Source organism: Ostrea edulis, chromosome 5 (genome assembly GCF_947568905.1).
Source record: "Ostrea edulis chromosome 5, xbOstEdul1.1, whole genome shotgun sequence".
Lineage (NCBI taxonomy): Eukaryota > Metazoa > Mollusca > Bivalvia > Ostreida > Ostreidae > Ostrea > Ostrea edulis.
The window spans coordinates 45,605,752-45,620,945 of NC_079168.1; the positions used below are offsets into that span (position 1 = coordinate 45,605,752).

The 15,194-nt window shown below is 36.9% G+C and overlaps 3 protein-coding genes across 4 annotated transcripts in view; 2 read left to right on the forward strand and 1 right to left on the reverse strand.

Annotated features, from left to right (window-relative positions):
* The first annotated feature begins 2,057 nt into the window (after positions 1–2,057).
* LOC125650274 (countin-1-like) lies at positions 2,058–6,465 on the forward strand. Its single transcript, XM_048878425.2, has 7 exons — positions 2,058–2,157; positions 3,817–4,027; positions 4,152–4,287; positions 5,499–5,611; positions 5,738–5,833; positions 6,030–6,170; positions 6,366–6,465. Exons 1-7 carry the CDS (start codon positions 2,152–2,154, stop codon positions 6,449–6,451), a joined length of 789 nt encoding a protein of 262 aa, XP_048734382.1. The 5' UTR covers positions 2,058–2,151; the 3' UTR covers positions 6,452–6,465.
* Positions 6,466–8,996: 2,531 nt separating this feature from the next.
* Positions 8,997–14,125, reverse strand: LOC125650273 (uncharacterized). The gene is made up of 2 exons (XM_048878424.2): positions 13,855–14,125; positions 8,997–10,043 (listed from the first exon to the last, which is right to left on the reverse strand). Exon 2 carries the CDS (start codon positions 10,028–10,030, stop codon positions 9,113–9,115), a length of 918 nt encoding a protein of 305 aa, XP_048734381.1. The 5' UTR covers positions 10,031–10,043; positions 13,855–14,125; the 3' UTR covers positions 8,997–9,112.
* The window catches only part of LOC125650265 (DNA polymerase kappa-like), a 30,070-nt gene continuing 28,986 nt past the window's right edge, over positions 14,111–15,194 (forward strand). For both annotated transcript variants that reach the window (XM_056164586.1, XM_056164587.1), the window contains exon 1: positions 14,111–14,190. The gene's annotated coding sequence lies outside the window, so the exon portion shown is untranslated. The remainder of the gene's footprint in view (positions 14,191–15,194) is intronic.

Sequence of the window (15,194 nt, forward strand, 5' to 3'; positions counted from 1 at the left end):
TTATTTAGGATTGTGTATGGTCTTAAATCATGTTTTATTTTAATTTATAATATAACAAATTAATGACTGGATAATAAAAAGCTTTGATTATATGAGACGATTATTCCCTGTTAATGTCTGATTTAGAGGTATACGGACATCTTTAACAACAAAATCTATTATACACAAGATACTTTATTTTCTACATGTAATTAAATGATTTCACGTTTTAATAGATCTATTTGAATTATTGATATACAGACGTTTATCAAATCTGGTTTACTTCCTGCAAAAAGATCTCCAATAAAGAAAGTAAATCTATCAGTTTTTTGTCCCGTAAATTACAGAAAATTATCTTTCTTTATTAAAAGTAGATTTGTAAAATTTGTACTCTTCAATGTCTATATATGGTATAAGAATGATTATTACTTGCAAAAATACATAATATACTATTTGATTTACTATCTAAAAGTTCCAAAATAAAATATTTTGATGATTTAATCAGACATCGACTCGTAAATTACAGATGGCGAAATCAAAGTCATACACCTTTACTGAGTGTTTCAGAGATATGCTATACATTTTATCATTTAAAATTCGGGAAGCAAAAGCATTGAAGAGTGTATTAAAAGAATTCTTTGTAAGTAAACTATTTCATTATCTATTCTAAAAATTTGTGCAAAGTTTAGACAAAACATATTTCTTTTGAAATAATTTTCATGATTACAAAAGAATTAGATATTAATACATGTGTCATTGAATGTTGGTTTATGTTGATTTGATTGCATAGTTTAAAATGTTGTCTTTTGATTTCATTAAAACATTTTCACATTTTATATTGGGTTTTCTTCCTATATCATGCTAAATACAATACAAAATGGCCTCGTAAATTACTTCTGGCATTTTATAGTACTCCATTTTAGAAACCATAACTTTTTTCCTGTTCGTCCTGAGCTGCAGATCTTTTTAGTAAGAATCTACGATATAATCGGCAACACATAAAAATAATAGAAATTAACATTCTACAAAGTTTATTTTTCAACTTTTCAAAGTTTCAATTTGCTGTTTTATATGAGAATCAGTGTGTAATGTATGTGCAATTTTAGAAATTGACGTTACTCCTAATATGTTCTTTTGAATAGAGGTCTACTCAAATTTTGCATCATGAAAATTTTTCGCATATTAAGTGCAAAAAGGTCATTATTTATTTCCAATCTACTCGTATTAAAAAAAAATTAAGATCTGTATTGTTAAAAGATATGATTATGAATCTTTAATGATTAATTTGTGTTGCTTAAGTTGTGTTGACACCAACAAACAAATCAAATTTAAACAAATAAATCTTGAGTAAATGTTAAGTGCAAAAAGGTGAACTTTAAAACACTGTAGCTCAATAACAAGCGCTATGATATCATTAATTCAGCTGATGAGAGCATTCATTTAATTAATGTGCACAATAATTGAATTGGTGCATGCTATAATTCTATTAAAGAGAGCAATTATTCAATCATTGTGAGCATTAATTGAATTGATGCACGCATTAAATGAAGTATTGCTCTCTTTATTTGAATAGTAGCGCGCATCAATTTAATTATTGCTCTCATCATTTCATTTGAAGAGAGCAACAATTCAATTATAGAGCGCATCAATTCAGCAGAATAATTAATGCTATCTATCAACAATTTAATTAATGTGCGCAATAATTCAGAAATGAAGATCTTTAATTACATGTACATGCATTTGAAGAGATCTTTAATTGAATTGTTGCGCGCATCAAATGAATTGATGATATATTCAAATAATTAAAGATGTCTTCATTCATTTGAGTTTATGCTAATTTCAAAATGTTTTATAAGTAGTTTCATCATATACTGTACATTGAAATGTAACCGATTGATTGATTGAATATTGTTTAACGTCCCTCTCGAGAATCTTTCATTCATAAGGAGACATCATCATTGCTGGTGAAGGGCTGCAAAATTTAGGCCTATGCTCGGCGCTTACGGCCCTTTGTACAATTCGGGGTATTGTATTTTTGAAAATAAGAGTTTGATCACCATACAAACTAATTTAGTTCCCTATCAGTGCGCCATAGACTCTGTCTTTAAACGAGTTTTACCTGTGACCAGTCTACATTCATTCCAGCTGTACAATCTCACGCAAGTTTCCACAATGAAGGTACTGTATAGCACGCTGAAATAATAAGTTACAATGATGTACATTAGTATTTATTTTGTATTCCATTTAAAGATCGTTTTGTAATTTATGCCATTTTTATGCTACATGCACCTGTACTGCGACCACTACAAATATAGTGAATCGCAGCTACAGTTCTTTACGCCGTGCCATGCCTACCGTATATAACATATAAGACTTCGGCTTCTCAGGAAACGCGTTTTTCCACTCTCACATGAGAATATTCATTGTCTGACATGGAGATTACTTTGCAATGAAACAGTTGACATGTATTTGATGGCTAGGGCTAAAACCCACAGTCACTCACAGAGAGTGGTCTACTAACAGAGCCAATGCAGCGACCAGATATCATGTTCAAAATTTCGAATTTGTAGGAATGGCAAAATAAAACATGCGGTTTTGAATTACAGTCCACTAATGTTAAAATAAGTACACTGTACATAAAAACTGCTCGAATCTTAATTTCCTCTCATAAACAGCAAATCTTAATAACATTAGTTACAGAGCGTTTATCAATTCACCGTGAAACTAATATCTTACTAATATGGCAAGCCCTTTTACTATTTATTCGAAAAATAGGATCTCTTGATTTTTAAAAGAGACATCTCTCTAAAAAGATATATCTCTTTCACTTAGAGATATCTTTTACTTTTAGAGATATCTCTTACACTTAGAGAGATATCTCTTTCACTTAGAGATATCTCTTTTACTTTGAGAGATATCTCTTTCACTTTGAGAGATATCTCTTTCACTTTGAGAAATATCTCTTTTACTCTGGAAGATATCTCTTTTACTTTGAGAGATATCGCCTTCACTTAAAGAAATATATCTTTAAGAATTCCTAGAGATATATCTCTCAAAGTATAAGAGATATCTCTTTAATCGTTGAAAAATATATATCTCTCAAAGAGAAAGAGATATCTCTTTCCAATATATCTCTTGTTTAAAGAGATATCTCCCTAGCGTAAAAAGATATATCTCTAACTTACAGAGATATCTCTCCAGTGTAAAGATATATCTCTCTTATATAAAGAGATATCTTATTTTACGAATCAATAGTCAAGGGCTTTGCCATATACTGGCTGCTTTTGATTACATCCCATCAGAAAGATAACACCCGAAAATAATTTACACTTTATGGGTAAATAAAGAAGAGCAGGGCAATTTCCAAGAAAAACTGAAATTATTGTACAAAAACACTTTTCTTTCCCCTGGCATGAAATCAATATCATGCAGGATGCAACGTGGTCTGGAACAACTATGACGTCACACCGAGGTGGCTTTAGAAAACTGCGCAGCTTACGTATTTGCTTTCAATGTATTGTTTGCACAAACAGAAGCTGGACGTGTATATATCTATAATACGATATGTTTCATAAAATGTGATGTATCCACAACCCCATATATGAACTAAACGTAGGTATCTATGAAATACTCCCTAGTATCCTATACTGAGAGGGAACGATGGGTATATGTATATCGTACATATTACATGCATCTAGTCCCCATGACTCCTGTCAGCAATGCAAGTTGCCCCCTGTAATTTTCATGCACTTGAAGGCGTAGATATTACTTGTATTATAGAATATGACAACTTTAACCAAAAAATCAAACGTATAACTGGACCTTTCTCCACGGTAGGCTACGGCGTTTGTGATTTGTGGTCTTTTGCTGTCGGAGGCTTTGGCGGTGAGCCTATATAACGGCACGCCTGTGAACAAGGAGAGAGTGTCATATTTCCGTCAAGTAACCCGTGTCTCGTCCCAGGCGACTAAAGTCGGTGTCGATCTATGCCCTACCTGTATCGATTTCACCGGCCAGGCCATCGATACTCTCCTGAACATCATCCTTCGTAAGTCATCGAAGAAAAATCTTCTGATATGAGAGAACAGTAACATATACATATATATACTTCCTCCAAAATGTTAAATATTGTGATATTATTTTATTTAATGGTTGCACTTCAATATTTTTAGAATCTGGTGTTGTTGGCACCTGCGGTGCTCTTTGTAACGCACTGGCCCAGAAAACAGGAAGCCAAGCCCTTGGTGCCGTCTGCAACATTTTGTGTGATGTTGTTGGAGTAGAGGAATTCGTCAAACTTGTTCAGGAGTAATCATAAGACATTATTCAGAAGTCTACAATTCTTTACTAAATATCTTAATAGAAAATTAAAAACACTGTAATGAACTCAAATTAGCCATTTTAAAAACATTGAAGTTGATGAACCTTGATTGATTGATTGTATATTGTGTAACGTCCCTCTCGAGAATATTTCACTCATATGGAGACGTCACCATCGCCGGTGAAGGGTTACAAAATTTAGGCCTATGCTCAGCGCTTACGGACTTTAAGCAGGGAGGGATCTTTATCGTGCCACACTTTTTGCAGTCTCATCCGAAGGACTGTCCCATTTATGACACTGTCTTCCCTGTCCGTGGGGACCCATTCTAACCCGGGTCCCCACGGACAGGGAAGACAGTGGCGTGAAAAAATATATATGTCAATGATTTTGTTCTCATATTTGATAAAATCTTACGATAGGGGACCCTCAATACAAAATATATCTAAATCATTTTGGGGTTCTCATCATTGCAGGGACTTATGAGCATGGAGGAGTTACCTCCCCTGATAAAAAACCCAGTGAAAACTTTTGAACATATTACACCATCAGTGGCGTAGTTTCCATTGAGGCAACCGAGGCAGCTGCCTCGGTAAAAAAAACAACAACACCTTTTACGTTGTTAAAATGTCGATAGCTTCTGGGGGGCTGCGCCCCCCCCCCCCCCCCCTGCCTCGGTAATATTCGAACCCAAGCTACGCCTATGACCATGGTCCCGTTAAACCTACCCTATTAGATTAAATTCTGTCTAAAATTATCCCAAATTAGAGGAAATGGACGCTCTTTCCATACTTTCCCAGTTCTTTGTTTAGGCAAAACTTTAGTCAATAATATTGTTGACTACGTAAAATCTCATTTTCACTATTATTACGGACACATATAAACAAAAGAAAACAAACTTTTTAAAAAACCGATTCTTTTATTAGCTCAGGTTAAGTTTCACATTTTACCCAATACTACAGACTACTCTATGATGTCATAGCTAGTAAAGCGAACATACTAACCATAGTCCTCTGCGTCTCCGCAGTTGGTTTGTGTGCAAACGACCTCTGGCGGAAGTTTGACAGTCACTACTCTTTCAATCACGTGATCAATGTCCCGTCTACCCGTACTCATTGACATAAAAATCTTTAGATTCCAGACGTGCTGCATGTATAACTAGTAGTTTACAATGATTTGTGTCTTTTTTTACATACTTCAGAGCTGATCTTGACCCAATCTACTTGTGCGAGTTACTTAAAGTTTGTCCAATCAAGGATGACGGCGATGCTCACATTACATCATTTTCCGTCGACCCAAAATCAGGACCACAAGGTATGGTTGTTTGCCATAAAATAAGTCGACCATCCTGTCAACTTAAACAGCAAATAGTTTAATTCAAGTAATTCAACAGGCGGACATTCATTTTACAAAGACTTTAATCTTGCGCTATATTTCAAGGTGCTTTCACGCTGGACCTCGAGTTCGAGTCGAAAAATGGCACAGGAACTGGTGAACTCATTTTAGAGTGCGAGACCGTTGACCATCTGCCAGTTCGTACGTAAAGCACCTAGAACCATGTATTGTTTTTTAATTTTTACTAGTATCTAAAGTCAACTTTAGAACAGCTGTTTGTGTTTATGATCCAGATAATTTAAAACAAAATTCATTTATTGCATGTAAAAACAATTCCCTGCGTGTATAAAACATGTGTAGATACCAGCATGTACATTTCAATTGTTTGTGGGTACAGAGGGAGGATTCATCGCCGAAATGCAACCAGCCGGAAATTACTCTAAACAATTCAACCTGAAGGCTGAGCCAGATCCGGACTGTGATCCGACACAAGGACCCTGTGAACAGTGGCTGCCGGGAAACTACACCGTCAAAATATGTAAGTACGATACTTTATGGTTTATAAATAGCCACAAAAGCAAGATTGTGGAAACCGGTATATGCCCTATATTACCATGATTAAAGCATGCGTTATCTATGTTCTGGAATCAGTTATTTAGTCACAAATACGTGTCTGCATTCGTACAATTTTAATTAGTATGATAAATGATGTAAGGTATCAATATATTTTCAGTTGTGTGTAATGGAGAGTGTGGAAGCAAACACCCACACAGCCAGGTTTACGACAGCGCCCAGACAACGTTTACCATCACAGAATAAATGCGTTAACTAATTATCAGTGTTTGTTCTACGTCCCGTCGAGAATTTTTCACTCATATTGAGACGTCACCATTTGAAGGTGAAGTGCCACAAATTAAGACCTATGGTTAGCACTTTCGGGTCCTTTAACGGGCCACTGGTTGTCGCGACACGGGACCTCCGTTTTAAAGGTCATATTTGAAAGACCCGTGATTCTCACTTCTAAATGCCGAGCGTTTGGCGAAGGAGCAATCGGTCGGTACCTATCAGCCTATGTTTACGTCTCGGGTTTGATGCGGCCGTATATACCATTTCCTTTCATTTACACATGTAAAGAATTTTATTATATGTACAAGCAACTTCTCGTTTTCTGATTGACCAAGATTCAACAAAATTTCAGAAATATAACGTTATATACCATACCCATACTAGATCCCTAAACTTCACAAAAAGCCTTACAAAGATACCCCAGGTACATTGCTGGATCCAGTAAATGGTCTACCAATTAAGCCCCTGTCGTTACTACTCACGAAAATAGTAACAGCTTTCAAAGAGAAATGTCAAACGTATTGTGCCACAACATATGCTAGAAATTGTGTAAATCAAATGTGGATTCTTAAAAATTCGAAAGAACTTTTAGCAAGTTTGAAATCACAAAGCTTTTCTCAAATCAACAATATCAAAACATATGACTTTTTAATATTTTACACGACAATTCCTCACGATGAATTAAAGGCTAGACTTTTTGACATCATAGACAGTTGCTTCAACAAAAAAGGAAGTATCCATACCTACTTATCAGTCATTCAAAGAAATACTTTGTTCAACACCATTCTAATTCTACGCACAAGTACTCTGAAGTTGATATTAAAAAGATGCTGGAGTTCCTCATTGACAGTATCCTCGTGGTCTTTGGTGATCAGGTCTTCCAACAGTCTGTTGGAATTCCCATGGACACGAATTATACTCCTTTGCTAGCTGACCTGTGTTTATATTCTTATGAGGCAGAACTTATTCAAAAACATTTACATGAGAAGAAAAAATCTCTTGCTGTGGGCTTGAACTCGGCTTTGAGATATATCGATGACGTTTTATCATTTTCATTCATATGTCAATTCGATATATCCCAGTGAACTTAAAACAACAACAACAACAACCCCCCCCCCCACCCAAAAAAAACCAACAACCACAAAACAGCAGAGTCTTCCACATCTGCTTCGTACTTTGATATCTTAATGATTGATTGTATCATGCTTAACGTCCCTATCGAGAATTTTTCACTCATATGAAGACGTCACCAAGACCGCTGAAGGGCTTCAAATTTAGGCCTATGCTCGGCGCTTACGGCCATAGAGCAGTGACGGTTCTTTAGCGTGCCATATCTACTGTGACACGGGACGTCCATTTTTAAGGTCATCTCCGAGGACCCGTGATATTCACAGCTGATGACGAGTGTTTGGTAATGGAACTGCCACTACCTGTTTTAACGCCTTAAGTCGGTCCTGGCCGGGATTCGAACCCAGACCTTCCGCTTGCGGGGCGAACGCTCTACCTCTAGACCACGGCGGCAATGATATCTTATTGAAGATAGATGTTAACGGCAAACTAACAACTCAACTTTGTGACAAACTGAATGACTTCAGCTTCTCCATCGTCAACTTCCCATATTTATGTAGCAATATTCCATCATTACCTGCATATGATGTTATATCTCTCAAATGATTCCATATGTAAGAGCTTGTTCTGCGTATGATCAGATTTGAAATCGAGGCAGGCCACTGACGAACAAGTTGATTTTACAGGGGTTTCAACAGTCTCGTTTAAAATTAGCATTTTGCAAATTCTATGGTCGTTATGACGATCTAGTTCGCCAATACAACCTGTCATTGGATGAAATGCTGTCTTATGTGTTTTATACCAATTGTTAGACCGTTCTTTACATGCTGATTTTGACTACGGATTGCCCCGTTTGCCTGATCAGGATATAGGGCTCACGGCGGGTGTCACCGGTCGATGCTCACTCCTCCTGGGCACCTGACGCACCCTCTGGTATATCCCGGGGTCCGTCTTTGCCTAACTCATAAATTTGTATTCCTTGTAGGAGTTATGAGATTGGTAGCCATTTGTTATTTTAACCTTTTCATTCATCTACACGTGCCCTCTACCTGAATATAAGATTCCCCCTCCCCCCCCAAAAAAATCAGACCAAACTAAAATGTGAATTCCCAAATTGATAAGATTTATTCTATGGTCGTCCAATAAAAACTTGCGTCTCTGATTACTTTCAACTAGGACTTGCACTTTAGCTGTAAACAAAGGTGGCCGACCAAGTATCGTTTCTCAAGCTCTATTCGCCAGCTTCGAGATCTTAAATTATTTAGTCATGATAAAATAATTATTGATATTTTCTCGATCAACCAATTTTCCCCCCAAAGTATCAAGGCTTGGTTAACATTGTAAATTTCAGGTAGCTAAATATCGTATTGGCCTCAAGAATGTCAATAATTGTATAATATGAAGTCATACAGAATAACTTCTAGGACACTTATGTACTGAAGAACAAAAATACATGTATAACCCATTTAATTCAAGAATGATTTGTATAACAACATTAGTTATAATTATTTATTAGTTCCTATTGGTATGTTACGAAAAAGCGCTTTTATGTAAGTGTTTTCAAAATCAAAAAATAAAACTCTTTGGTACGATTAAGGATTCAGTGTGTCTGTTTACCATTCTTCGGAACCAAGGTAAATGTTTTACAAGAAAAACCATTGCCTTTAAACAGAAAATACGACATTTGTCCAGGAAGTTAACATTGTGTATTCTCTTCTTATAAGCCATATCCAGAGAAAAACTTATGGCAGATTCCGGTGTGATCAAATTAATACTTGTCAACAGCGCAAGTCCATCTGTAAACGCCTTTGCTATGGAGTAGAAGTCTTTTGGTGGATTAAAAAGCGCGGGGTAAACTATTTCGTTTTCAACTTGTTTGCATATAACATACGCATCACCAAATCCATTAATACAAATATTGTTCCCATCCTGGATACCCAAGAAGTTGCCAATCCACCTCCAAAAGTAAACAAAGTCGTTTAGTTGAGATTTAGACCCCTGCAGACCAAGTTTGTCCGGGTACATAATTATAAACCCAATGAAACCAGCTTGTACAAGACTCATGTCATACTGAGTAAACCTTCTGATACTTCTGTCCTCCTTCATCATGCTGTCTCTAGCATGTGTGTGTAGATTGTAAACTTTCGTAATTGATTTTCTACTTGAGGACAGAGGGTCCCATATATCACCATAATGCCAAAGAGCCACGTGTCGTATTGTTTCCAAGTAACGTTTTAGCGATTTCTCGGGTGTGTTTGATTTGTTTGTGAAAACTAATGGTTCCAGTAGGTTAGCAACACTGAATCCTGCAATAAGTGAGCAAGCCATTCCTATAACACACATGAAAACATTATCTTGAAAGAATTTGCGCCCATTATTGAATTTTTCAATGTCTAATTCCCGAGGGAGCTCTCTAGGGTCAGGGTTGGTTCTGAGGTCTTCGGTGTTGCCAGTACGTAATTGTTTAAGGAAATCTTCGGACATTTTTCACCCAATTCTGCAAAAATAAGTAAATGAAGCTCATGTGAGTTCAAACGTAAATAGTGATGATTATGCAAAAATTCTACTGTCTTTATATTCTAAAATTAATGATTAATTGTATCTTGTTTAACGTCCCTCTCGAGAATTTTTCACTCATATGGAGACGCCACCAAGACCGGTGAAGGGCTTTAAATTTAGGCCAATGCTCGGCGCTTACGGACATTGAGCAGTGAGGGTTCTTTAGCGTGTCTCACCTACTGTGACACGGGACATCTGCTTTTAAGGTCATCTCCGAGGACCCGTGACATTCACACCTGATGCCAAGCGTTTGGTGATGGAACTGTCACTACCTGTTTTAACGCCTTAGGTCTGTAACTATATATGAGTTGAAAACGTATGCGGGAATCCAGAGTTAACGTGCGTATTTCTTTATGCGGGAATCCAGAGTTAACGTGCGTATTTCTTTCTTTGTTATGAATACGTGGTTTGAATCTCAAATCCTCGAATGAGCGATCCACGACTTCAAAGTAAGATCTTACTAGCCAAGGGTTTATGGGGAGCGGAGTGGACCAAAAACCCTTGGCTAGTGAAAATGTCCATATGCATTAACCGTGTTATGCCATTTTTTGAAATGTTTGCGACCATCATCTCCTGTTTAACAAATCAAAGAACGACATTTTCTTATTTATATTTATCTGTATCTATAGTGTTCGCTTCGTGACCAGGGGGTCGCGAGTTCGAGCCCCGCTCGTGCCATGGCCGGGCCAAACGCTCGGCATTTAGAAGTGGGAATCATGGGTCTTTCGGATATGACATAGAAACGGAGGTCCCGTGTCGCAGCAGGTGTTAGCACGTTAAAGAACCTTCACTACTATGGCCGTAAGCGCTAAGCATAGGTCTGTGGTACTCTACCTACAGCAATGCACAGAATGGCAAAGGCAGTTTATTATTAACTTCATAAATTTTGAGAAGGCCTTTGACAGCATCCATAGAGATCTTACGACACTAAGATCGTAGATTTGATCAAAGCTTTCTACTCCGAATTCAAATGTATAATTGGCAAAACATCAGATACCAATTTCATTTTGAAATCCATCTTCGCTAGCCAAGGGTTTACGACCCGCTCCACTCAAGCGAATCGGATCGTAAAACATTGGCTAGCGAAGATGTTTGAAATCTGGAGTTAGACAAGGTTGTATGATGTCATCCTTGTTATTATAACAGCCGTGAACTGGGAAATGAAATCAACCCTAAGTGGAGACAATACAAGCATTAGGTGGACCCTCTTTTCCAGTCTTGAAGATCTTGACTACGCAGATGACCTTGCGCTACTGTCTCATCTTGAAATACATGCAGAGCGAGACTTCGAAGTTACAATCCAAAGCTAGCTAAATCGGTCTAAAGATTTATGTGAAGAAAACTTTAAGGTAATGTCACTGAACACAAAGCATCCAAAAGGGATGCAACTAGATGAGAAACAAGAGGCCCATGGGTCATGTCTGATTGTCACTCATCTGAGTTACATTGACCCATATTTAAATATTTTCCTTATACATTTGCATGTAAATTTTTTATCCCAGTTGTAGCCCCAACTTACCCCCTGGGACCATGATTTTGACAAACTTGAATCTGCACTATGTCCGGAAGCTTTCATGTAAATGTAAAATTCTTTGGCTTTCATGTAAATTTGTACTTTCCTGACCCAATAGTTCTTGAGAATCTTTTAAAAGATTTTTCCTATATATTTGTATGTAAAATTTTGATCCCCTATTGTGACCCAACCCTTCCCCTGGGAGCATAATTTTAACAAACTTGAATCTGCACTATGTCAGGAAGCTTTTGTGTAAATGTAAACCTTTCTGGCCCGGTGATTCTTCAGAACAAGATTTTTAAAGAATTTCCCTATATATTTGTATGTAAAATTTTGGCCCCATCCTACCCCTAGGGGCCATGACTTTAACAAACTTGAATTTGCACTATGTCAGGAAGCTTTCATGTAAATTTGTATTTTCCTGGCCCAGTGGTTCTTGAGAAATTCTTTAGAGATGTTCCCTATATATTTGTATGTTAAACTTTGATCCCCTATTGTGGCCCCATCTACCCCTGAGGGCCATGATTTTAACAAACTTGATTCTGTACTATGTCAGGAAGCTTTCACATAAATTTGTACTTTCCTGGCACAGTGCATGGTTCTTGAGAAGATTTTCCCTATATATTTGTATGTAAAACTTTGATCCCCTATTGTGGCCCCAACCTTCCTCCCGGGGTCATGGATTTAACAAACTTGAATCTGCAATATGTCTGGAAGCTTTCATGTAAATTTCAGCTCTTCTGGCCCAGTGGTTCTTGAGAAGATTTTTAAATGACCCAACCCTTTTCTTAACATTTTTGTGATTGTCTCCCCTTAGAAGGGGGCATGGCCCTTCATTTGAACAAGAGGCCCACAAGCCTTATTGGTCACCTGATTACAAGTTAAAAGTATCACTAGTCCCAAGGGTTATGAAATGTATTTCCTGTTTTGAATATCTAAGCTAAATTCTAATATTCAGCAACAATATAGAACAAGATGTGTTTTTAAAACTTCAATGCCCTCAAAAGTGCATACACTGATGAAAACCTTTACATAATATAATACATGCATTAACATTAAACAACATGACTAATTTGCACTCATTCTTGAGTCAAAACTCTGGGGTTGCAAAATTAACCCCCTTTTTTTTGTACATCCTTTTCTGTTTTTCCTAAATATGCATTTAGATTTTATACGGTATCAGCAAACTAAGTCCTTCAAACCTTCAAATCATTATAATTATTTTGGAACCACCCTGAAACCAAACCCTTACCCCCTAGGTATTTATAATTTTGGTAATGGACTACCTGCATCATCAATTGTTAACGCACATCACACGACGCACAATGACGGACGACAACCAATTGCAAGACCTAACAAACTTAATTGAATACCCTTTACCCAAGGATGCAAATTGTGCCAATTTAAGTTTGATTGAAATTGGCCCAGTGGTTCTGGAGAAGAAAATGAAAATGTGAAAAGTTTACGACGATGCCAACAACAACGATGGACAACGGACAAATTTTGATCAAAAAAGCTCACTTGAGCCTACAGCTCAGGTGAGCTAGAAACCTGGCAAGTGCAAGAGCCTTTTCATATCTGGGAAGCATTGTGACAACAAATGGTGGAGCTGGAGAAGACATCAAGGCAGGTTAAGTAAAGCAAGAGGCACCTTCGTAAACCTTGAGAACATCTGGAAGTCTAACAGCGTAAGCAGGAACACCAAGATAAGGTTATATTAAACAGTTGTGTTCTGACAGTACTGTTGTATCATGGTGCGGAATGTTGGAGGATGACAAAGAGGGATATCAACAAACAAGTTTCCACAATGGTTGCATGAGAAAAATCTTGAAGATATTCTGGCCTACCAAAACCTCCAACGAAGATCTACATGAGAGCGCAAACACCTTAGACATGCGTGCCAATCTTAAAAAACACTGTCCTCAGAAAACCGACCAACAACATCACCAGGATATCCTCAGAAGAGGTGTCAGTCCAAATATCCAGCCTCAACGAATCTCAGCGAGATAATGCAAGTTTCACTTACAGTACACCTCTGTCAACATCATTGTAAAAGAGTCTTGTACACACTTTTAGTAATGAATTAAATGTGATCACAGGTGCTTGGGTCACAACATATGAATACACATCTAACCTCACATATGTATATAGTAATTACATATATGTATAAGGTTAGATGTGTATTCATATGTTATGACCCAAGCACCGGTGGATGTGATTTATAAATCATATTTACCCGACTGGAGCACTCCAGATAGTCGTCGCGTCAACTGATGAACTGTCAATTAAGGTATCTGTCCCAGGAGGTGGACTTTAGTCAGATCTTGAACGAAAGTCAGTCACATATGAACAATCCTCAATGCTAACAACCTTAAGTGCCATGCATAGGTCAATGTTTATGACAATATTTATGGCATTAACCCATTACATTCATGCCAAATATGCTTGAATGAATGGAACGTCATTCTACAAACAAACAAACTCAGCGACTTACATACGAACGAGTTAACAAGTTACAAAGAGAAAGTGGAATTTGCGGGAAATCGAACTGATTCACAACTTAGGCGAAAAGGTATCAAACATGTAATAATTTGTTAGGCCCAGGGATAGACATTAACTTTCAAATTATCGGTTGCCCGAAAATTACTCAAAATTTATTTTGATAATGTGACGACTGATTGTGACAAACCCTGTAGATCTAGTATGCCAAATTTATAGCAAATTCATTAATAAAATTTTCATAAGAGTTGCATATTTGTGTAATTTAATTACTATCTTTTACTTATAATACTGAAAGTCATTCATGACGCGATTTAATATTTTAAAATAAACTATTTACTCATGTCTAGCTACAATAATTAATGTAGCCCACTCCGATGGGGGGGGGGGGGGGGGGGGGGGGGAGAGAGAAAACGTCAAAATAAAAAATTCGGATAGGGCTACATTATTGCAGCTACTCACGTCAGTCTCTATCTTTGTATGACCTCGGTCTCAGTGCAACCCGATTATGTTTTTCAAGTGAGGACCTTCTTATTTTACAGAGTATTTGTATGGGTATGGAAGATGTGCATTGGCAAGGATTTTGGTTTTCTTCAATTTTTGAGAAAATTACAGGTTGTTGAACTTAGTAAGTTTTGAGGAAGTATTGCATAGACTAACTCCTCTCACAGTTTAAAAACTAGGGTATTCGAGAATAACTTGAAGATGCATAGTGCAAGGATTTTGATTCTCAACAAATTTTAATTTTCTTTGACATTTTGACTATTTACAGGTTATTGAACTTGGTCGAATTAGGGGAAATATTTTACACAGAACTCTTGGTTTGTCAAATTATGGCTTAAAAAAAACACCCTATGTAAGCATTTTCACAGACATATTATGTACCATTTACGGTACTCTTGTTACAACATAATTTTAAAGTCAATCGGACGATTCAAATTAATCTGGACCAAGAATACCAAACTGTGGTATAGTGAAAAGTATTACAAATCAAACCATAGCTTAATATCACTGTGATATACTGTCTAACAGTTAATTGCTGCACCCTTAGTATATAAACATGTACCTTACATGAAG

Coding starts and splice junctions, on each gene's coding strand:
- LOC125650274 (XM_048878425.2), top strand. Junction 4,028..4,151: donor TCTCCTGAACATCATCCTTC/GTAAGTCATCGA, acceptor CAATATTTTTAG/AATCTGGTGTTGTTGGCACC. Junction 5,834..6,029: donor CGTTGACCATCTGCCAGTTC/GTACGTAAAGCA, acceptor TTGTGGGTACAG/AGGGAGGATTCATCGCCGAA.
- LOC125650273 (XM_048878424.2), bottom strand. CDS start 10,030: ATGTCCGAAGATTTCCTTAAACAATTACGTACTGGCAACACCGAAGAC.